Raw genomic sequence first — 21,643 nt, 5'->3', positions numbered from 1 at the left:
TGTAAACGCTCTTCCTTTTTGATACGGCTCCTAAAGAGAAGACTCTCCGTCTTATTACTTTTCTAAAGTGGAGAATCCCTTTAAATCAGTGCTTAGGACCATTTCCTCAAGCCTTCCTTCTATTATAGATGTTGCTATACTGAGCTCCTCTTACCCAGCAGTACCAGTGTCCCGTCGGACTCAGACACCGGCTTTCCGTCCTTGTACCAGGTCAGTGTCGGGGGTGGGATGGCGTTAGTATCACAATATAAAGAGATGGGATTGGAGGCGACCACCTCTCTATGTTCTGTGAGTTCCACATCCTCGTCTTCGCGGAATGCCAGCTCAAAGGCAGCGCTGGAGCCCCCTGGCCTGTGAAATATTGGGGGGACTAGAGGAGAGGCAACACATCAGAAAGGAGAGTAGTATAAAATAGTAAGAACACAAATTGTATCAAAGTCAGAACTAGTCTAATATCCGCCTCTGTCGCATCTGAGACTTATCTGTCCTTGCTCCATACTGTACACTGCAGCCTTGCTTGTTCAGCTAGCTGTTGTGTAGGAGTCGGTCAGCAGGAAGCCAGTGAGCGATAGAATTAATTATGAACCACCCCCCTGGAGACTGTGCAGGGCTGTGGCCTTAATAAAGGGGAGACTGGAAATCATCAATGCCAATAAAAAGTAATGACACCCATTGTATGTATAAATATGGCCGACACTAACCCTGGACATTCACTTGAAACTCTCTCTCGTCTTCTCCAGCGACATTTGTGGCCACACACGTATAGCGCCCGGAGTCGATTAGGCGTATAGGTTGGATCTGGAGCACATGTCCGTCACCTAAGATCTGCCTCGCACCATAGGTTTCCAGCAGCTGAAACGTAAAACCTCATCTTGTTCAATATTAAATGTGATGGACAGCAGAGATGGTGGAATATGTAAGAGACGTCTGACCTGTCCGTCCTTGTACCAGTGCACAATGGGTTTAGGCACCGCCCGCGACTCGCACTGAAGGGTTAAAGTGCTGTTCACCTTGGTCTTCACTTCCTTGGCGCCATGATTCTCCCTGGCATCCCTTGTGATTTGGGGAGGAACTAAGGATAAACATTAGTCTGACATTTTTGTTCCGAATCCCGTTTTGCAGAGCCCTAATAATCAGTGTTACTGTACAACAACCCGGGATGTTAGCCTCTCTCTGCTTATTGTCAGTGAATGGAAATATTCTTTTTTTTACTTCCAGTAGCTGAAAAGTCGCACAGACCTCATTTTATAAAAGGTGAGAAACTGCAACACAAAGGAGGAATATATCACAAGGGAATTATTGAAGTCAGTTTTGCTTGTGGCTACTATGGCAAATGTGGCACAACGTTCGATAAATTACATGTAACACTTCTGTCTCGGGCGGTTTCTACTTTTTACATCACCCTGGAGTGAGATTTGTGACTTTTAAACAAGTCGCACTTCATAAATCTGGTTAAAGGCCCTTCTACACGGGTTCATAGGAACGCTCGTTCCCGATTCTCTGCATTACATGCTGCCGATACCAGATGAACGAGCCAAATGCTTGTTCCATAAGTGATTGGATTGTTAATGGTGGCACAAAATCATCGCTGTTGGCAGCACGGCGTACCTTGTGCTGCCGACATGTATGATGATAGAGTGTAAGTGTAAATGGAGCGCCCTCATATCATCAGAAGGGTGAACTGTGATCCCTATTTTCCCCGGCCACACCGCTGTAGTCTTAATGCACATCGCTTATTTTTTTCCATCAGTGCCATAGATGTGGAGCAGCAGGGCTCATACTTCAACGTCACTTCATTCAAAGTCCATCCATTTGTGGCTGGGGAGAATGGGGTCTCATTCTGGTGATCTATAAGGATCTCTGGAGGTCAGATCCCCATTGATCAAGTGGATGGGTGATAAGTACTTCTGACTGGAATATCCCTTTAAACATCATATACACAGAAACTGGACACCCCTTTAATACGTTATTTGTTGGAAATAACGTAACAACTTACTGAAAACTTTAACTTCATAATTCCGGACGGCTTCTCCGATCTCGTTGGTTACCAGGCATCTGTACTGACCGGCATCTTCTTCCTGAGCATTCAGAATTTGCAGACCATTACCTCCTGGGAGAAAAGAAAAAAAACTAAATGGAAAAAACCCTTCATTTTGAACATACTGCCTGACTACTGAGGTTTTTTTTAACATGGATACAGAACTGAAGCAAAGGCATTGTTACCAGGAATCATCTTTACGTTGTCCGACTCTCGGAATTGTTGGCCATTTTTCAGCCATGTAACAGTCGGTACTGGAAATCCCAGAGCTTCACAGATGAGTGACAGTGGGTTGTTGACAATGACGATGACATCCTCGTCCACAGCATCATCCAGGTTTCCAGAAATGGTGGGACTCACTGGACACATAAGGGGATGACAAAGTTATGTAAAATCAAAGTCCCTTTTATTAGACCTCATTCACATTAACATTATGGTGCCCGCATACAATGTAAACTTACCCAAAACGGTTAACAAAAAATACTTGCTAGTCTCGGCAACAGGATTGATGGCCAGACAGGTGTAATGTCCTGCAGTGAAGACACTGGCCGCTTCGATGAGCAGCTCGGACCCATCCGCTGAGATATGGATGCCGTCTCCTTTGTGAACTGGCTGGGAATCTCTGAACCAGGAGATACTGGGCGCTGGATGTCCTGATGGGGCAGAAAACACTCCAGTGACTACCCCAAGTGTCCGCACCGCCCTTCTACTATCAGACAAAGTAATGAGCTTAAAAACTGTTGTTGAGTGCCAACATTTCTGAACCCATGGTGCATTATAATTATATGGTCGTGTTTAAAAAGTTGAGCCAAATTTTTTGTGCAAAAAAGGAAAATCTTAAATGCCATATGAATTTGGTACAATTTGCACTATTCTTTACTTACTGCCTAAAACTTGCCTTTCAGTCTTCAAAAAAAAAATTAAAAATCCTATTACCTGAAGCTCGGCAGTGGAGACGAATGGGCTGACCTTCCGCTACTCGAAAATGTTTGTCATCTTCATCATCTTCAATGGTCGGTGGGACTGGAACAGAAAAGATACATCATTGGAAAGCAATTCTTGTAAAGAACATTTCTTCATAACTTTTCTTGCACCATCACTGTGTGCTGATTTCTTGCTCTGCAGCCATTTTTAGTAGCCATCACTAGTCACTCAGTCACCCGGGCTGCACTCGGCAGCACGATCTATTCTCTCAAAAATGGTTACACGAGTCAGAATAACCTCGCTAGATATGGTGGTGAGAGAATATGACGTGTGATCATAGTAGACATTGCATGAGATCTGCACACCGGACACAGACGTCACACCTAAGATATCGACCATGAATTTCTTCCTGGCTTCTCCGGCTGCGTTAGACACCACACAAGCGTAGACTCCGCTATCTTCTTTCTGTGCATGTAGCACCTTGAGGACCCGACCGCCTGGTTAAACAAGGGAAATCGATTATCATCACACTATTCAGGGGTTATCACAAGTGCGAATACAGGTATTCGTGCAATCACAGAGAAGAGAGAGTTCTTTACATGACAGGGCGTCTGCTAACATATCCATATATTTGGGGTCAAGTACCCATTGCTGGATTGGACAGTCGGACCCTTGTCCCATAGAAGTATGGTCATAGCCAGGCTTTCCATCACTTGGGCCAATATTTAGTTTACTGCCTTAGCTCTGTATCTAAGTACCCTGACCATAGCAGAATGGGTTGTTGGCACCCGCCCCTTGCACCCAGCAAACGCACCCCACGAGCCACCCCATCAGAAACCTTATTACCAATCTCTATGGACCATCCCGTTGGGTACAATAAATCAATAACATCTTCCAAATTCATAATGCAGACCCCAGATCATAGACAAGGACATTACCTGACTGCACTTGAGTATTCGCCTGTGGGGTCAGCGGGACCTTATCTCTGTACCACATGATTGATGGCGGAGGGATCCCGTTGGCTTCACAGATGAGCGTGACGGGGCCATGCAGAGTGACAGACACATTCTGGGGCTCTGACGGGATGTTTGCAATTTCAGGTGGAACTGGAAGTAGATGGAATATAAAAATGGATGTCAGCGGGAGGAAAAGCATGGATGACGTCCAACGGTAATCCATTTCATCAGTTCACCTTGCACCGTGAGGTCGTACTTAATATCAGTCTGTCCAGCCGCATTCACGGCCACACAAACGTAGCGTCCCGAATTTTGCGGATCAGCGCGGGTTATGGTCAGCAGCTGACCCTTGTTCTTCAAGATCAAGTCTGGTCCGCTTCCTACTGGGAAGCCATCTTTGAGCCACGTCACTGATGGTGGTGGCTTCCCACTGACGATACATTCTAGGGTGATCGGGCCGCCCCTTGTGGCTGATATCTGTCTGGGGACGTGGCTGCTTCCGGTTATTACTGGCAAACCTGGTGACGAAAGTGAGAGATTTCAATAAATCAGTGCAAGTTGTAAAGTGGTTCTCTATCCATTTGCTATAGGGATGCAGCAGTGAGTCAGTGGTGAATTATACCATGGTGATCCATGGTATCACTGCACTGAACTGAAGGGGTAGATTATGGGAACTGAAGAAAGGACAATGCCAAATTTTCCTTGACGCTTACCGTACACTTCCAGTAAGTAATCCAGCTGGCTGCTCCCGGCCTCATTGCTGCACACACAGCTGTAGACCCCTTCATTGGATACTTGGACCCTGCTGATCTGCAGCAATCGACCTCCTGCGGCAACCTGGGCACGCTCCTCATCCATTAAGGAGGACCCTGGAAAATGAGATTTGCAGTGTCTTGGCCATTGCATTATTTTACATTGTAGTGAATGGATAATTTTAGTAATGTGGACATAATATATGGCTTGTGCACTTACCGTTCTTCATCCAGGTGAGCACAGGCAGTGGAAACCCCTGACATTCACAGGTAAAGCTGATCGGCTGCCCCTCAATGACTGACATAGGAGACTCCGGGGTCACAGGGAAATTAGGAGGAACTAGAAAAGAGAGAGATATCACAGCGAGTGAGAAATGTTCTAGTTGACATATATTAATATTTCACCTATCCGGCATTTACCCCAGATGGCGACATTATAATGCTTCTCAGAGCGGCCAGCGTCATTGGAGGCCTCACACGTGTATCTCCCCGCATCCCGCAGCTGGGACTGGTCAATCTATGAGGAGAAGACTCACACTGTAACCGAAGTCATATACTGACCGGAGTAACATATGTACCAGACATAGCACTAGGCGGACACTACAGAGATATACACTTGGGACAGTGCGCCGCTGAGCTGTGCATCTACGCCTGAAGGATGCTATCATGTGTGATACTGTCTGCTATGCTATGTATCTAATCATATCATGTGTGATACTGTCTCCCAATCCTTACCTGTAGGTAGCGCCCGTTCTGTATAACTCGGATTCCTGCTCTTTTAGGAAGTGGCCGCCCGTCCTTCAGCCAGGTGATGGTCGGGGGCGGGATGGCGCTGCTCTCACACTCCAGAGTCACGGCCTGGTTAATGGTGGCAGAAGTATTGAACTCTTCTCCTAGGATGTTCGGGGGAACTGCACAAAATGATGAATGTAACAAACGGTCATTAAGACATGAACCCAGAAGTCTGACAACTCAGCAATGTACAGTCATGGCCAAAAGTATTGAGAATGAGACAAATAGTAATTTTTCCAAAGTTTACTGCTTCATTTTTTGTAATGGCAATTTGCATATACTCCTGAATGTCAAAGAGTGATCAGCTTAACAGCAATTACTGTACTTGCAAAGTCAATATTTGCCCAGAAAATGAACTTTAACCCCCAAAACACATTTCAACATCATTGCAGTCCTGCCTTAAAAGGAGCAGCTAACATCATTTTAGTGATTGATCCATTAACACAGGTGTGGGTGTTGATGAGGACAGGGCTGGCGATCAGTCAGTCATGATTAAGTAAGAATGACATCACTGGACACTTTAAAAGGAGGCTGGTTCTTGGTATCATTGTTTCTCTTCAGTTAACCATGGTTATCTCTAAAGAAACACATGCAGCCATCATTGCACTGCACAAAAATGGCCTAACAGGGAAGAGTATCGCAGCTACAAAGATTGCACCTCAGTCAACAATCTATCGCATGATCAAGAACTTCAAGGAGAGAGCTTCCATTGTTGTCAAAAAGGCTCCAAGGCGCCAAAGAAAGACCAGCAAGCGCCAGGACCGTATCTTAAAACTGTTTCAGCTGCGGGATCGGACTACCAGCAGTGCCGAGCTTGCTCAGGAATGGCAGCAGGCTGGTGTGAGTGCTTCTGCACGCACTGTGAGGCGGAGACTCTTTGAGCAAGGGCTGGTTTCAAGGAGGGCAGCAAAGAAGCCACTTCTCTCTAGAAAAAACATCAGGGACCGACTGATATTCTGCAAAAGGTACAGGGAGTGGACTGCTGAGGACTGGGGCACAGTCATTTTCTCTGATGAATCCCCTTTTCGATTGTTTGGGACATCTGGAAAACAGCTTATTCGGAGAAGAAGAGGTGAGCGCTACCACCAGTCTTGTCTCATGCCAACTGTAAAGCATCTTGAAACCATTCATGTGTGGGGTAGCTTCTCGGCCAAGGGAATCGGCTCACTCACAGTCTTGCCTAAAAACACAGCCATGAATAAAGAATGGTACCAGAATGTCCTCCAAGAGCAACTTCTCCCAACCGTCCAAGAGCAGTTTGGCGCCCAACAATGCCTTTTCCGGCATGATGGAGCACCTTGCCATAAAGCAAAGGTGATAACTAAATGGCTCATGGAACAAAACATAGAGATTTTGGGTCCATGGCCTGGAAACTCCCCAGATCTTAATCCCATTGAGAACTTGTGGTCAATCAAGAGACGGGTGGACAAACAAAAACCAACAAATTCTGGCAAAATGCAAGCATTGATTATGCAAGAATGGACTGCTATCAGTCAGAATTTGGTCCAAAAGTTGATTGAGAGCATGCCAGGGAGAATTACAGAGGTCTTGAAGAAGAAGGGGCAACACTGCAAATATTGACTTGCTGCATTAACTCATTCTAACTGTCAATATAACCTATTGGTACTCATAATATGATTGCAATTATATTTCTGTATGTGATATAAACATCAGACAAACACTAATAAAAACCAGAGGCCAGCAGATCATGTGAAAATATAATTTTGGTGTCATTCTCAAAACTTTTGGCCATGACTGTAGCTATAATGTGGAAGGTGTGTGACCTGCAGACCGGTGTGGATGCGTCTGCACATCATACAGCACTACACTTATTATATTGTGTTAATACCTTATTTTTACTCTTGTATAACGTATGTACATATTATTGCCCCAATTGCTCACCGTACACCTGCAGATCTATGGTCCGGCTGTCCTCGCCTGCAGAATTCACAGCTACACAGGTGTATATCCCTGAGTCGGAGACATGGACTGTGGATATGGACAGGATCCTTCCCTGCTCCAAAATCTGACGATAAAGAAAGAAAGAAAGATAGATGTCCTGATGTGGCGAGGACAGAGCAGCACTATTAACTAATAAAGTCAAGGCTATAACAACTATTGGTGGGAGAGGCAGATACACTGTATATATATTACATACATATATATATTTCTATTATATATCTGCTTAATGTCTTCATCACCAGGTAGAGATAATAAGCCTTGACTAATGTACGGGGTGATCAATCTGGGGTGATACCAGTACTGACCCGCAGTCCAACCCTCGCTGTGGAGACAGGGACTTTATCTTTCAACCACATGAGATTGGGTTGTGGGAATCCCGTGGCATTACATTCCAGCCAGACATGGTCATTCACCAGGAAGGTGGCCAGCTCAGTCATGGACACAATCCTGGGTGGCACTACAGGGGGCAAATGATGGAGGAAATTATGAGATCCTTTATCCCAGGAACCTCAAATATAAATATGTGACCCCCAATTAAAGTTAGACCATCACCATGGACCTCCAGAGTGTAGATCACTTCAGTGCTGCTGGCAGAGTTAGATGCCACACAGACGTATTCTCCAGCCTCCGAGGTGCCCACTCTCTCAATCTGTAGGGTCCTGCCCTCATTTAGCAGGGTGATACCAGGCATGGATGAGAGCAGCTCGCCCCCTCTGTACCAGGACACCACTGTAAGGACAAAACACCGATATCCTCAGTTCTGCCAACATGAAATTATAGAATATTCTAGGACGTCAGATATCACACAGGGCAGTAACGCCACAAAGTCTGGTGATTGGAGACCACCCATGTACATCGTCCTGTCACTTACCAGGTAAAGGGCTTCCTGATGCCAGACACTCCAATGTGGCCGAGAGGGTCTCCACCACAGTAAGGTTCACATCGGAGGGCTCGATATTAGGGGGCACTAGAATAATAGTCATAGATATACTGCAAAAAGAATACTGCTGAGCTGTGTATCTAATGTTATCCAGTGTGATACTGTCTGCTGAGCTGTGTATCTAATGCTATTATTTGTGATACTGTCTGCTGAGCTGTGTATCTAATCCTATCCTGTGTGATACTGTCTGCTGTGCTGTGTATCTAATCCTATCCTGTGTGATACTGTGCTGAGCCGTGTATCTAATCCTATCCTGTGTGATACTGTCTGCTGAGCTGTGTATCTAATCCTATCCTGTGTGATACTGTCTGCTGAGCTGTGTATCTAATCCTATCTGTGTGATACTGCCTGCTGAGCTGTGTATCTAATCCTATCCTGTGTGATACTGCCTGCTGAGCTATTTATCTAATCCTATCAGGTGTGATACTGGCTGCTGAGCCGTGTATCTAATCCTCTCCCATGTGATACGGTATCGCTCACCCAGCACGGTCAGCAGCACGTCCTGCCTCCCCTCTCCGGCCTGGTTTGCAGCCACACACGTGTAGACGCCCTCGTCATCGATGCGGAGTTCCCGGATCTGTCAGAAGATTATACTTCGGTTCCATCACAGATGATATTCATGAGAACACATGTCGCATAGTGTGACTATTCTCCAGGGCATAATGAGAGTAGTAGTACAGGCTCCCAGAAGAGGAGGTTGAGATCATAGAATGTTAGAGTTGGAGGAGACCTCCTGGGTCATCTGGTCCAACCCCCTGCTCAATGCAGCATTCACTAAACCATCTCAGATCGGTATGTATGAGAGGACTGGGTGACATGTACAATATTCATCATGGACCTTAATCTTACTTTTAATGGAGAATTTTTATCTTCGGCCGAGCAAACTGCAAATGTTTCATGAGAGAAATCCGCTGTCACGCTGCACTGCGCTGATTCCCCTGGGGTCTTACCTGCAGACGGGATCCTTGTGCTTCCACCTGCCGCCCGTCCTTCCACCAGGTGACAGTCGGGGGTGGGGTGCCAGACACTTCGCACTCCAGGGTCACAGGCTCACGGAGTCTAGCAGACACGCTGCTGCCCCCAGTGATGGTCACCAGTGGGAGCGCTGGTATAAAAGACGATATTTACTACAGATGGATATACTGGAGGTCTCGTTACATTATATCATCTCAGTAATTAGTGGGGTCAATGACCTGAGACCACCAGGAAGAAGGGGCTGCTGTGAGTACAGACCCTTGATTTGGGTTTGCATTAATAAATGCTGAGAGCAATATATTCTGGGGGTGCAGGATCACTGGGGTTGTGAGAGGTCTTACCTTGTACCAGCACATCCACAGCCGCCTCGGCCGTCCCAGCTTCACCTTCCGCTTTGCACAAGTATCTCCCGCCATGTCCTGGCTGCACACGACTGATAGCCAAGGTTCTCCCGCTATCTAACACTTCCAGCCCGTCCTGATTTGTGAGCGGGTAGCCATTTCTCAGCCACCTGCAGCAAGGAAAAATCCCATAAGAAAAGATTATTCTGCTTCTCTGGTCCTATTGAAAGCATCCACAACAGCTGATAACAGGGAGCAATAGACGGTAATCAGATGCACAGAAAACGCCGATCTCTTACCAGACTCTGGGTGTTGGGTGTCCGCTCACAAGACAGGAGAGGTCCAGGGCCTCATTTACGGTCACAGTCACCTGTCCTGAACCGTCGCCGATCTGAACATTGGGAGGAACTGAAAAGAAATAGCCATTTTTAGAGCTTGCCAGAACTGGGTGTTCGCCCTGTGCGGAGGTTACCCCAATTCAGAGACTATTAGACTATGCACCCCACATCTTACTGAGAACGTCCACAGAGTAGCGCAGGGTGGTCTCTCCCGCAAGGCTGATAGCTATGCAAATGTAATCCCCCTCTGCACTTTCAGTCACTGCTGAAAAATGTAGAGTCCGACCGCCATCTTTAATCTGCAGACCGTCTCTGTTGGACACCAGCAGTCCGTCTTTGAGCCAGGACAGGACTGGAGGGGGATGACCGGTGGCAGAGCAATCCAAGTCCAATGGATGACCCAACGTGGCCTTAATGGTCGGTGGTTTCGCTCCTGCTCCTTCTATATGAGGAGAGACTGAACCCAAAGGAAACAAGTGTAAGTAGATTTCTGTTAGAACAATGCATAGACCTGCAGCTTTCTGATACACTTTATGCTCAATTCTTCATCTACGAGCTGTCATTGGAAAGAAGTAAAGTCTGGATCAAAAACTGCTCACGGCTGAGGGTTTGTTACAATATATTTTTTTAGGAGAATCAGGTTTCTTTGATACAATGAATAAATAGAGGTGATAAATTAGGAAAGAGATTTGTGCTGCTGATGTGCTCAGCTCATAGAGAATCAAAAGGACTGGATGCAATTGTTACAAACCCTCAGCTATGAGAGCTATTAGGCCAGGGTGGGTTTACTGACTGCAAGCAGAGCTCTTGATGGGGGTTAGAAAGTGGCACACAAAGGCTATGTTCACACAGAGTCTTTTCATATTTTTTTTTTTGCAAGTGGAAACCGCTGCAAGGAACGCTCTTCTAGAGAGTTTTTGGAGGAGTTTTTTCTTTTCCTGAAGTGTTTTTTTTTGCAGCCCTCTGATTGGACAGTGCCTAGTTTGGAGAGGTTTCAGGATATGCATTTTTTTCTCCATACATTTATAAAAACCTCATAGGTACAGGAAAGTGGATTTTCCATAGAAATAAAGAAAAGGGTTTTCCGACTGTTTTTAAAGCTATTTTTGAGGAGGATTATGGAGTGGATCTGCTAGAAAAAAACTCCTCTAAAACCCAGTGTGATCATAGTCAAGAGTCTATCAGAACGTTGTGGACCTTTACATGACTCTGAGGTCAGTGACTACAGGCTGAGCTGCTTTTGTAGTGTATAAACGTTTCCCCCATGACCAGGGGACACACGTACCATAAACCTCCAGCAGATAGGATTTTTCTACAGTGCCGGCATGGTTATTGGCTCTGCAGGTGTATGCCCCGGCGTCGGAGAGCTGGACCCTGCTCAGCTGCAGGCTTCTCCCCCCGTCCTTGTATGTGGATTTGGGGCTGGACACAATGGGGCGCTTGTCCTTATACCAGGTGATGCTTGGAGGAGGAGATCCTTTCGCTTCACACTTTAACTCCACAGACCTGTGGAGGAGAGAGGCCACTGACGTTGTCTCATTGGACGACCAGACTGTGGGGGGCGCTATGGAAAGACCAAAAGATACAAATTTTAGTACAGTTGTTTAATAATAGGGGACATTTCCTAGAGTTGTGTATATATATATATATATATATATATATATATATATATATATATATATATATATATATATATATATATATATATATATATATGTGGATTCAATCAATCTGATAATCTGGCACATATCAGGTTTCATTAATGTCGGATTAAAAGGAGCTTCATTGTATTTTACCTTATGTTGCTTTACTGCAGAAAACTGCAGCATGTTATTCATCACATGGCCAGCAGATGGCAGACTGACAATGAGAATCTGACGGAAGCACTTACTGAGGATCTTCAGGCTGAAGTCTTTGACTTGTTGACCTGCGTGATTGAATGCCAGACACTGGTATCTGCCCTGATGCCAGAGCCGCGAGCTGTTCACCCTCAGCACCTGTCCGCCTTCTAGGAGCTGAATCTGAGGGTCCCCCAGTGACAGTGGCCTGCAGCGGAGAGATCACAGTGACATCTACAGATCAGCAGCGAACGTTCACAGTGCTGCACCATGTAAAAATACGTAAGAGATCACATCTGTAAAATAATAAAAAACACTTTTCCTTTTGGACTTCGCAAAGACGTTTGACAGCATCCCATACAGATGCCTAATGAGTAAATTAAGGTCTATAGGATTAGACTTGTAGATCAGACTAAATAACAGCATGAAATGCCAATCAGCTGCTTCTAAGGCCAGCAGGATATTGTTGTGTAGCATAAGAGGTGCAGACTCGTGGGACGGGGATGTGATACGACCACTTTACATAGCGTTAGTGCCACCTCATCTGGAGTATGCAGCTCAGTTCAAAGGAAGGAGGCGCTGGACCTAGAATAGGTACGAATGAGAGCCACAACACTGATGGGGCATGGAGGAGCTAAGTTATGAGGACTAAAGAAATCACATTTATTTAGTCTTGGGAAGGCCACGTTCACACGTTCAGTATTTGGTCAGTGTTTTACATCAGTATTTGTAAGCCAAAACCAGGAATGTAACAATCAGAGGAAAAGTATAATAGAAACACGTCACCACTTCAGTATTTATCACCCACTCCTGGTTTTGGCTTACAAATACGGATATAAAATACTGACCAAACACTGAACGTGTGAACGTGGCCTAAGGGGAGACATGATTAACTGGTACAAGTACATAAATGGCCCATACAAAAAGTACGGTCAAAATCTTTCGCATAAAATCCCCACCGCCTGGAGAAAGAAAGGTTCAATCTTCAGAGTACACAAGGCTTCTTTACCATGAAAAATATTAGGGCTCATACTCATTTGCGAGAAAAAAGACGGTCCGATGTTGTTCCTGAAAAGTAGGACGAGTGTCATGCGAGTAAAATGCGATATTTTTTCTCACATAGCATCCGTATGACATCCGTATGCAATGCGTTTTTTTTCTCTGCAACTATTATTCTACAATCATTTACAGGACCATTTACAGTGCTCTAAGCTACAGAATGGTAATGTATCTGTAAAAATCAGATGGCATAAAGATGGTCCGTATGCCGTCCGTTTTTTCTCTCTGAGCCATTGACTTGCATTGGCAAGTCTCGTCCGAGATACACGGCAAAACGCAGCATGCTGTAACTCATAGATTAACATTGGTCAGAGTGCAATCTGATTTTTTATCAGATTGCACTCGTCCGTTTTTCTCGCAGATGAGTATGAGCCTTAAGACCAAGGCCCCATTATCAGTATTTGGTCAGTATTCGGACAGTATTTTTTCTCAGGAGTGGGAGCCAAAACCAGGTGAGGAACAATCAGAGAAAAGGTATAATAGAAACAAGTCACCAATTCTGCATTTATCACCCACTCCTGGTTTTGGCTCCCACTCCTGAGAAAAAATACTGACCGAATACTGACCAAGTACTGATAGTGGGGCCGTGGCCTTAATTTGAGGAATAGCCGAACTCAGGAGCTGGTTCTCTACTGTAAGAGCGGTGATAACATGACCAGTTGAACTCAGGAGCCATCACAGCAGGAACTGTTGATGATTTCAGAAAAGGTTGAGATGCTTTTTAGATGATTAAAATAACATAAATAATGATGTAAATGTGTAAAGTTTTCTATTTGGTCCAGTGGGATCAGGAGGGGACGCTGAGCTCTTCTGCAGAGCACCGGACCATGCTTTGTGGTTGTTCTCTTTTCTGTCATCTTTTCCCCTTCCCTTGGTTGATATAGATGGACATTTTTTTTCAACTGTATTAGCTATGTAACTATCTGCTGTGCTGGAATATCTGGGTGCCAGTTTGGTCACCATTACACTGGCCACTGGTCTTGTGTTTCCACGGATCAGGGTGGAAGATTATAGCAGGAGAATATGAGGATTTGTCTTGGTGGCAGATGCTTGTACGGCCGCCCCCTCCCTCCTCTGTACAGGGACCACGCGGATAAATGGCTGCCAGGAGGGCCCCTAGGGCCACTCTGTTTTGATGCAGTTTCTAAGGAGGGTCAGATTCCGGATGACAGCAGCTGCCGGATTTCACAGGTGCAGGGTCCCCACAACACTTCACAATCACTCCCATCCTCCTCTGCTGCCCTGTCCTATATCACCCCATTACATAGTGGAAATGCAGCTGGAGACTCCGCTCCGACTCCTTGTGCATTCTCGACAGTCGCCTCAAGAAATCTGCAAGTTGCTTTTTGTGCAGCAGCACATGCTTATGGAATTGGTCCATACACCACTGGAGTACATAGGAGCCCCAATGCAAAAATGTGGGCCCTACTGGTTATTGCATCCATAAAGGGGCGGAATAGCCTGTAGATGTCCACATGGGTATAAATGGATGGAATTAGGAGCAGATTATAATATAATGCGACACATTCTAGTTTAAAAAAAGAAAATGCAAGTTTTAAAACTGGAGAGTGTGTGAGCTGCGAGATGAAGTGAAAGAAAAAAGCCAGAGGAGCAGAGGTGAGAAGGAAAAGTGGGGAAAGAAAGTCCCGAGCCGAATACTGGATAATGATCTCATTGCTTCCTATGGCATTAGTCATGAGCACATATGCAGAGCGCACTCCTCATATGTCAGACCCCTCATATGTCAGACCGACATACATAGCGGATCATGCGGATCCGGCTGTCTCTCTCACCTCCTTAATGACACCTTGATGAGTGAGAACAGGTTCCCATGAAAGAAAGCGCTGTCCTACACAAGGACCAGATGATGAATGCACCCAGATGTGGCTGCTACGGACCATGTGTGCGAGGGTTAACCCTTCCCGAGCACAAAACAAAGAGAAGAAATATGGCACTTTCACGTGGAGCCGTCACACGCCTGCATATGGACTAGCGTAACACTCGGTGGCCCTGCGCTTTCACGTGGCCCTTTACTTAGTGGTCACTTACTGCTCGTCCTTTGTCCACTCCACGTGGGGGGTTGGTAGCCCCGATGTCAGACAGTGCAGCTCAACCTCTGCTCCTTCCTTTACAGTAAGTTCTTGGAGAGATCCCGCTCCAAAAATCGTAGGAGGGACTGAAAATAATAAGAGTAAAATGAAGAAAAAAAAGAGCATAATTAGCAAAAGTCAGTGCAGAAATCAGACTTTATATTGAGACTGGGAAGAGTTTGGGTTACGAAGTTCCCCACAAAGTTACACCGCCACTTGCAGATCATAGGGTGCTATTACAATTCCACAGAAAAAAATGCTAAAGGTTTACTCATAAGCTCTGAGACACAAGCCTTGCTGTTGTGAATTTCTTTTCGATACTCACCGAACACCATAACATTGTAGGTGCGTTGGGCCTTCCCAGCGCGGTTTACTGCTCTGCAAGTGTAGGACCCCGAATCATCCTTACGTGTACGGTGAAATCGGAGAGACTGGCCGGAGGACTGGAAGCTGATCCCCGGACCTTCCGAGAACTGGCAAAATAGAAAAACTTTAGATACCTTGTACTAAAAACGCTGGGTTATAGGAAGCTGCAGTCACAAGAGCTGATTACTCAGTTACTCCATTCATCAGATATATGTGGCCTACACCTTAAGACATTAGCACAGGAACCAAATCATTTTCTTTTCCAGATTGTGTCTCACTTTAATGTTCCACAGAGGCCGTGGCACAAAGGCTGTCTTTACACTGAGATCATTGAGGAGTTTTTGAGAGTTTTCTTTGATTCGGATCCTGATAGAATCTGCTTCACACTAGGCACTGGCCAATCAAAAATGAAAAAAAAAATGCTTCTAGAAAAAAAACCTTACAAAAGCTAATCAGGAAAAGATAAACTCCTCCTCCTAACAAAAACGTTTCTCATCTTCATGCTATGATACTGCATTTGAATATTTTATTAACAGCTATTATATGAAAGGAATATAATGCGTTTCTTGATCCTTATATTGTCTGCTTTACGAAGTATCCTTCTTTCCCCCTTTTTTTCCTATTTGTCCCTTGTTTCCCTATGCTTTTCCTAATGACTTCCCCATTTCTTTTTTGTACCCCATTCCCCCATAATATTTGAAAAAAACTTTCAATAAAAACATAGTGAACAACAAAGTTGTTTCCACTGGAAAAATTCATCATTTTAGAAAGCCTGGAAAAAATGTAAACTTTGTCCGTCAGCTAAGAAAACAGTATGAAAAGAGTAGCTAACTGCAGTATGACCACCTGGTGGAGACATTCCCTTCTCCTATGTTGTGCCGTTTTGCTCCGGGGCCTCTGCCTCCCGCTAATTATCATGACTGTGGTGTTATTACATTGCATTGGGCACGAGTGTTTGGTCGCTCTTACAATCCTTTCGTCTTTGTTCCAAGTCACAGTAGGAAAAGGAACCCCGCTGACTTCACAACCCAATATCAAGGGCTGGTTCGCCATCAGGGAGATGTTGTGGGCTTGTCCATTCTCCAGGATCCTGGGTGGGGCTGAAATGTAAATTATAGGATTATTATGGGACTGTGGAGCAGGGATGATACAGATATGGCAGCCATAGTGATATGCACCCTCACCGTACACCACCAGCTTTGTCTTCCTCCTCGCCGAGCCAGCTTCATTAGTTGCCAGGCAGATGTAGTCACCACTGTAACTTGGGACAGGCGACTCAATCAGTAAGGAGCCGTTGACCAGCTGGGTGACCCCTGGCAGGTTACTGCTGAGGACTACTCCATTTTTTAACCAGCGGATCATTGGAGTTGGAGTCCCTGGAAGGTGGAATAGGGAATATACACAATAGAAGCAAAACTTGAAGCAATGGGCAAATCTCATGTAGGAAGGTGATCCTCACCTTGTACTGGACATGTCATGGTCACCGGGTCATATGTAGTATGTTCCAACAGGATGTCGGAGTTCTCCTTAAAATTTGGTGGCTCTAAACAGAAAACATTGTCACATCGGTGTGGTCTCCATATTGTGTGGTGTCCATACTGTGGGATATGGGGTAACACTTACCTAAAACCTCCAGGCGGAAATCTAGGGAATCTTCTCCGGCGCTGCTGAAAGCCACACAGCGGTACAGACCAGAGTCCAAGAGCTGCACCTCCTGAACACTGATGGTGCCATCTGGGCCTGGCAGGGAGTCCTGGTCTCCTACCCTTAAGGCTACACCGTCCTTATACCAACTGAGCCTGGGCATCGGGTCTCCATGTGCCACACAGGGGAGGGCCAGGGAGCGTCCCAGGAGAGTCTTCAGCAGCTTCGGTCCAGGGTGGACACGTGGGGGAACTACAGGGAAACAACATGTGTCAATGGCCCCAGCGTATCAAAAAAATGTGGAATGGAAACTGATGGAGGAACTGAACCAGTTGTTTCCCACCAGTGTGGTGCTGCATGGATGCAGGTGCCTGTCCGGATCACAACTCCTAATGCAGCATTGAGACCTGCCCCGGAGGAAATGGTGAGAAAGGGTTTTCTGTTTCCTTCTTTACATTAGATGGGATTCGTATATGTATCCTTAATGGTGTGTCCCTGTCTGCTCTGCACCACATCTCTGCTGCTGTCAGTGAATAGAAACATATTTATGTCTGAAGGCTGAAAATCTGTACAGACCTACTATGTCTCACAGCTGAGGATTTGTGCCAATTGTATGTACACTGCTCAAAAAAATAAAGGGAACACTTAAACAACAGAATATAACTCCAAGTAAATCAAACTTCTGTGAAATCAAACTGTCCACTTAGGAAGCAACACTGATTGACAATCAATTTCACATGCTGTTGTGCAAATGGAATAGACAATAGATGGAAATTATTGGCAATTATCAAGACACCCTCAATAAAGGAGTGGTTCTGCAGGTGGGGACCACATCTCAGTACCAATGCTTTCTGGCTGATGTTTTGGTCACTTTTGAATGTTGGTTGTGCTTTCACACTCGTGGTAGCATGAGACGGACTCTACAACCCACAGAAGTTGCTCAGGTAGTGCAGCTCATCCAAGATGGCACATCAATGCGAGCAGTTGCAAGAAGGTTTGCTGTGTCTGTCAGTGTAGTGTCCAGAGGCTGGAGGCGCTACCAGGAGACAGGCCAGTACACTAGGAGACGTGGAGGGGCCGTAGGAGGGCAACAACCCAGCAGCAGGACCGCTACCTCCGCCTTTGTGCAAGGAGGAACAGGAGGAGCAATGCCAGAGCCCTGCAAAATGACCTCCAGCAGACCACAAATGTGCATGTGTCTGCACAAACGGTTAGAAACCGACTCCATGAGGGTGGTATGAGTCCCCGACATCCACAGATGGGGGTTGTGCTCACAGCCCAACACCATGCAGGACGCTTGCCATTTGCCACTGAACACCAGGATTGGTAAAGTCGCCACTGGTGCCCCGTGCTCTTCACAGATGAAAGCAGGTTCACACTGAGCACATGTGACAGACGTGACAGAGTCTGGAGATGCCGTGGAGAGCGATCTGCTGCCTGCAACATCCTTCAGCATGACCGGTTTGGCAGTGGGTCAGTAATGGTGTGGGGTGGTATTTCTTTGGAGGGCCGCACAGCCCTCCATGTGCTCGCCAGAGGTAGCCTGACTGCCATTAGGTACCGAGATGAGATCCTCAGACCCCTTGTGAGATCATATGCTGGTGTGGTTGGCCCTGGGTTCCTCCTAATGCAGGACAATGCCAGACCTCATGTGGCTGGAGTGCGTCACATTGAAGCTATGGACTAGCCCACCCGTTCCCCAGACCTGAATCCGATTGAGCACATCTGCGACATCATGTCTCGCTCCATCCACCAACGTCACGTTGCACCACAGACTGTCCAGGAGTTGGCGGATGCTTTAGTCCAGGTCTGGGAGGAGATCCTACAGGAGACCATCTGCAACCTCATCAGGAGCATGCCCAGGCGTTGTAGGGGGGTCATACAGGCACGTGGAGGCCACACAGAACAAAGTATTCAATGAGAATATTTCATTCATTCAGATCTAGGATGTGTTATTTGAGTGTTCCCTTTATTTTTTTGAGCAGTGTATTTTATAGGCCCTTTTGTCAGCTTCAGACTGACACATTGTAACAAACCGTACAGACAGGAGATGTGCTCCTCTACACAGGTACCTTTAGGTCAGGACTTGCTTCCATTCACTCACAGAAAGTTTTGTAAGTCTAGAAAGGTGCAGAAAATGTTATTTTTGGACAATTCCTTTAATTGCAGCTTTGTAGGATTTTGGCCTTAGTAAGTATAAGGAAAGTTGATGGATAGGAGTGTGGAGGATGAGTGTGAGGACATGAGGGCGGTCAGATGTCGTCGGCACAGGACTAGCTGCCTCTGCATCACCTGCTCGCACTGTTTGGCCTGTGAGACGATGGATGGGAATTCCCCAGGAGATCACGGCTCATACCCTCGGGCCGACCATTATTGGCCTCTGTATTATGGGAAGGGTCCGGCTACAATCTGTACCACACTTACTAATGTAGCAGAGTTACATTAGCGCAGGGCTGGGGAGTTCGCATGTTCTTCTGGGCTTCTACTATGTTATATCTGTTTTCTGGAAAATCTGAGTGACAACCAATATGTCCGCACTGCCATGACGGCTCCCACAGGGGCTATCACCCAGCTTGCCTAAAAAACCATAGGAAAAAAAAAATGTCCTTATAAATGTTCCCTGCTCCATAGTGATAGGAGGGAGCTATCACTGCGGATTTGACTTCGATAGGTCCAGTGTGATTATTGTCAGCCACTTGTCTGGCTCAGTTCCCCCTTTGTGCATGAGTCGATCTGGAGTGTGTCAGACCGTGTGTCAGACCCTCCGACGTGAGGTCCAACCTCGGGATGGTCTACAATAATACCCATTATCAGTGAAGGCAATATCTGTAACTCTCGCATGTCCGGCAAGGTGCCCAGCCAGGAAGTGAAAGGGGTTAATGTGGGATGACGGCATCTGTAGGAAGTGGAGCAGATCGCTGATACTTGTGAGGAGGAAGAGGCCAGATGTCTCCTACTTCTGCTTGGCACTTTTATCCTTTGTGAAAACTTCCTATCTCCCCGCAGTTATGTGATAATTGAATGGCTGGATCTAAGATCTGCAGCTCTGAGGGCTTCTGTCTGACCCCTCAGGAATAATAGCAGCTTCTTATGGGGTCCTGCCAAACCCTCTGCACTCAGCAGGGCTCCAGTGTATTAAAGGGGATCTGAACTTTTACCCATAAATAGGCACTTTGTTATTAAAAGCACCTTTTTTTGCAATGGTCTCTGAATGCAACCTGCAGTGTAAAGAATGGAGGTTTTCAATCTGGCTGCTCCTGGCAACCTTGGCCCAGCATCTTCTTGGGAACCTTGGTCGCTCCATAGACCCCGCAATGCCATGACGTCACGTGAGGCCTCATAATTAGTCAGGACGTTGTGAGGCCTAGGAAGCTACTGGCACGTCCTGGAGATGCCGGGCCGAGGATGCGGGTCACAAGCGTTAAGTCCGGAGCTGAGGTCAGAAATGGACACTACAAATATATTTATTAAGCAGAGTTCATGATTTAGAGGAATTGCTATGCAATTGCTTTTAGTACCTTGCACCTCCAGGCTGTAGGTGACTGATGCATTTCCCACAAGGTTGGATGCCAGACAGGTGTAGTATCCGCTATCCATCACCCGCAGCTCGGACAGTCGGAGCGTCCAGGAAGGAAGCAAGTGATGTCTGTAACGAAAGGGAGCCGAGAAAACGACACGTGATTATTCATCCTGCAGAGCTGACGCTCTAATACTCCTCCCGCATACCCATACACCTGCCAGGTCTAGGCGGTAGATAAGGTAACTATATGTATATAACTACAAGATGTATATTGCAATTACAGGGTTTGTCTATTTTGGAGTTATCTACTAAAAATTTAAAGATTTTTCTGTATTTTCATGACTATGAAAATTGTACATTCACACTGAAGGCATCAAAACTATGAATTAACACATGTGGAATTATATACTTAACAAAAAAGTGTGAAACAACTGAAAATATGTCTTATATTCTAGGTTCTTCAAAGTAGCCACCTTTTGCTTTGATGACTGCTTTGCACACTATTGGCATTCTCTTGATGAGCTTTAAGAGGTAGTCACCGGAAATGGTCTTCCAACAATCTTGAAGGAGTTCCCAGAGATGCTTAGCACTTGTTGGCCCTTTTGCCTTCACTCTGCGGTCCAGCTCACCCTAAACCATCTCGATTGGGTTCAGGTCTGGTGACTGTGGAGGCCAGGTCATCTGGCGCAGCACCCCATCACTCTCCATCTTGGTCAAATAGCCCTTACACAGCCTGGAGGTGTGTTTGGGGTCATTGTCCTGTTGAAAAATAAATGATGGTCCAACTAAACGCAAACCGGATGGAATAGCATGCCGCTGCAAGATGCTATGGTAGCCATGCTGGTTCAGTATGCCTTCAATTTTGAATAAATCCCCAACAGTGTCACCAGCAAAGCACCCCCACACCATCACACCTCCTCCTCCATGCTTCACGGTGGGAACCAGGCATGTAGAGTCCATCCGTTCACCTTTTCCGCGTCGCACAAAGACACGGTGGTTGGAACCAAAGATCTCAAATTTGGACTCATCAGACCAAAGCACAGATTTCCACTGATCTAATGTCCATTCCTTGTGTTCTTTAGCCTAAACAAGTCTCTTCTGCTTGTTG

The 21,643-nt window shown here is 46.0% G+C and overlaps 1 protein-coding gene across 1 annotated transcript in view; it reads right to left on the bottom strand.

Moving 5' to 3' along the window:
- HMCN2 (hemicentin 2) overlaps positions 1–21,643 on the bottom strand; it is a 145,841-nt gene that overhangs the window by 31,506 nt on the left and 92,692 nt on the right. Inside the window, exons 23-54 of the mRNA XM_073640738.1 lie at positions 20,534–20,661; positions 16,995–17,267; positions 16,831–16,914; positions 16,556–16,747; positions 16,341–16,471; positions 15,331–15,478; positions 14,965–15,091; positions 11,910–12,064; positions 11,304–11,582; positions 10,194–10,475; positions 9,980–10,088; positions 9,681–9,850; positions 9,315–9,469; positions 8,845–8,941; positions 8,296–8,391; positions 7,977–8,153; positions 7,730–7,881; positions 7,365–7,488; positions 5,406–5,581; positions 5,091–5,187; positions 4,891–5,010; positions 4,632–4,787; positions 4,155–4,436; positions 3,901–4,068; positions 3,346–3,459; positions 2,975–3,061; positions 2,500–2,691; positions 2,224–2,397; positions 1,997–2,110; positions 933–1,072; positions 702–852; positions 155–370 (exon numbers count right to left, since the gene is read on the bottom strand). Of these exons, the coding sequence (XP_073496839.1) occupies positions 155–370; positions 702–852; positions 933–1,072; positions 1,997–2,110; positions 2,224–2,397; positions 2,500–2,691; positions 2,975–3,061; positions 3,346–3,459; positions 3,901–4,068; positions 4,155–4,436; positions 4,632–4,787; positions 4,891–5,010; positions 5,091–5,187; positions 5,406–5,581; positions 7,365–7,488; positions 7,730–7,881; positions 7,977–8,153; positions 8,296–8,391; positions 8,845–8,941; positions 9,315–9,469; positions 9,681–9,850; positions 9,980–10,088; positions 10,194–10,475; positions 11,304–11,582; positions 11,910–12,064; positions 14,965–15,091; positions 15,331–15,478; positions 16,341–16,471; positions 16,556–16,747; positions 16,831–16,914; positions 16,995–17,267; positions 20,534–20,661 (5,066 nt within the window). The remainder of the gene's footprint in view (positions 1–154; positions 371–701; positions 853–932; positions 1,073–1,996; positions 2,111–2,223; positions 2,398–2,499; positions 2,692–2,974; positions 3,062–3,345; positions 3,460–3,900; positions 4,069–4,154; positions 4,437–4,631; positions 4,788–4,890; positions 5,011–5,090; positions 5,188–5,405; positions 5,582–7,364; positions 7,489–7,729; positions 7,882–7,976; positions 8,154–8,295; positions 8,392–8,844; positions 8,942–9,314; positions 9,470–9,680; positions 9,851–9,979; positions 10,089–10,193; positions 10,476–11,303; positions 11,583–11,909; positions 12,065–14,964; positions 15,092–15,330; positions 15,479–16,340; positions 16,472–16,555; positions 16,748–16,830; positions 16,915–16,994; positions 17,268–20,533; positions 20,662–21,643) is intronic.

Source organism: Phyllobates terribilis, unplaced genomic scaffold, assembly GCF_046119375.1.
Source record: "Phyllobates terribilis strain yellow unplaced genomic scaffold, ASM4611937v1 Scaffold_7__3_contigs__length_470593459, whole genome shotgun sequence".
Classification (NCBI taxonomy): domain Eukaryota; kingdom Metazoa; phylum Chordata; class Amphibia; order Anura; family Dendrobatidae; genus Phyllobates; species Phyllobates terribilis.
Note: the sequence above shows the minus strand (reverse complement) of the source record. Positions and strands in the feature narration are given on the sequence as shown.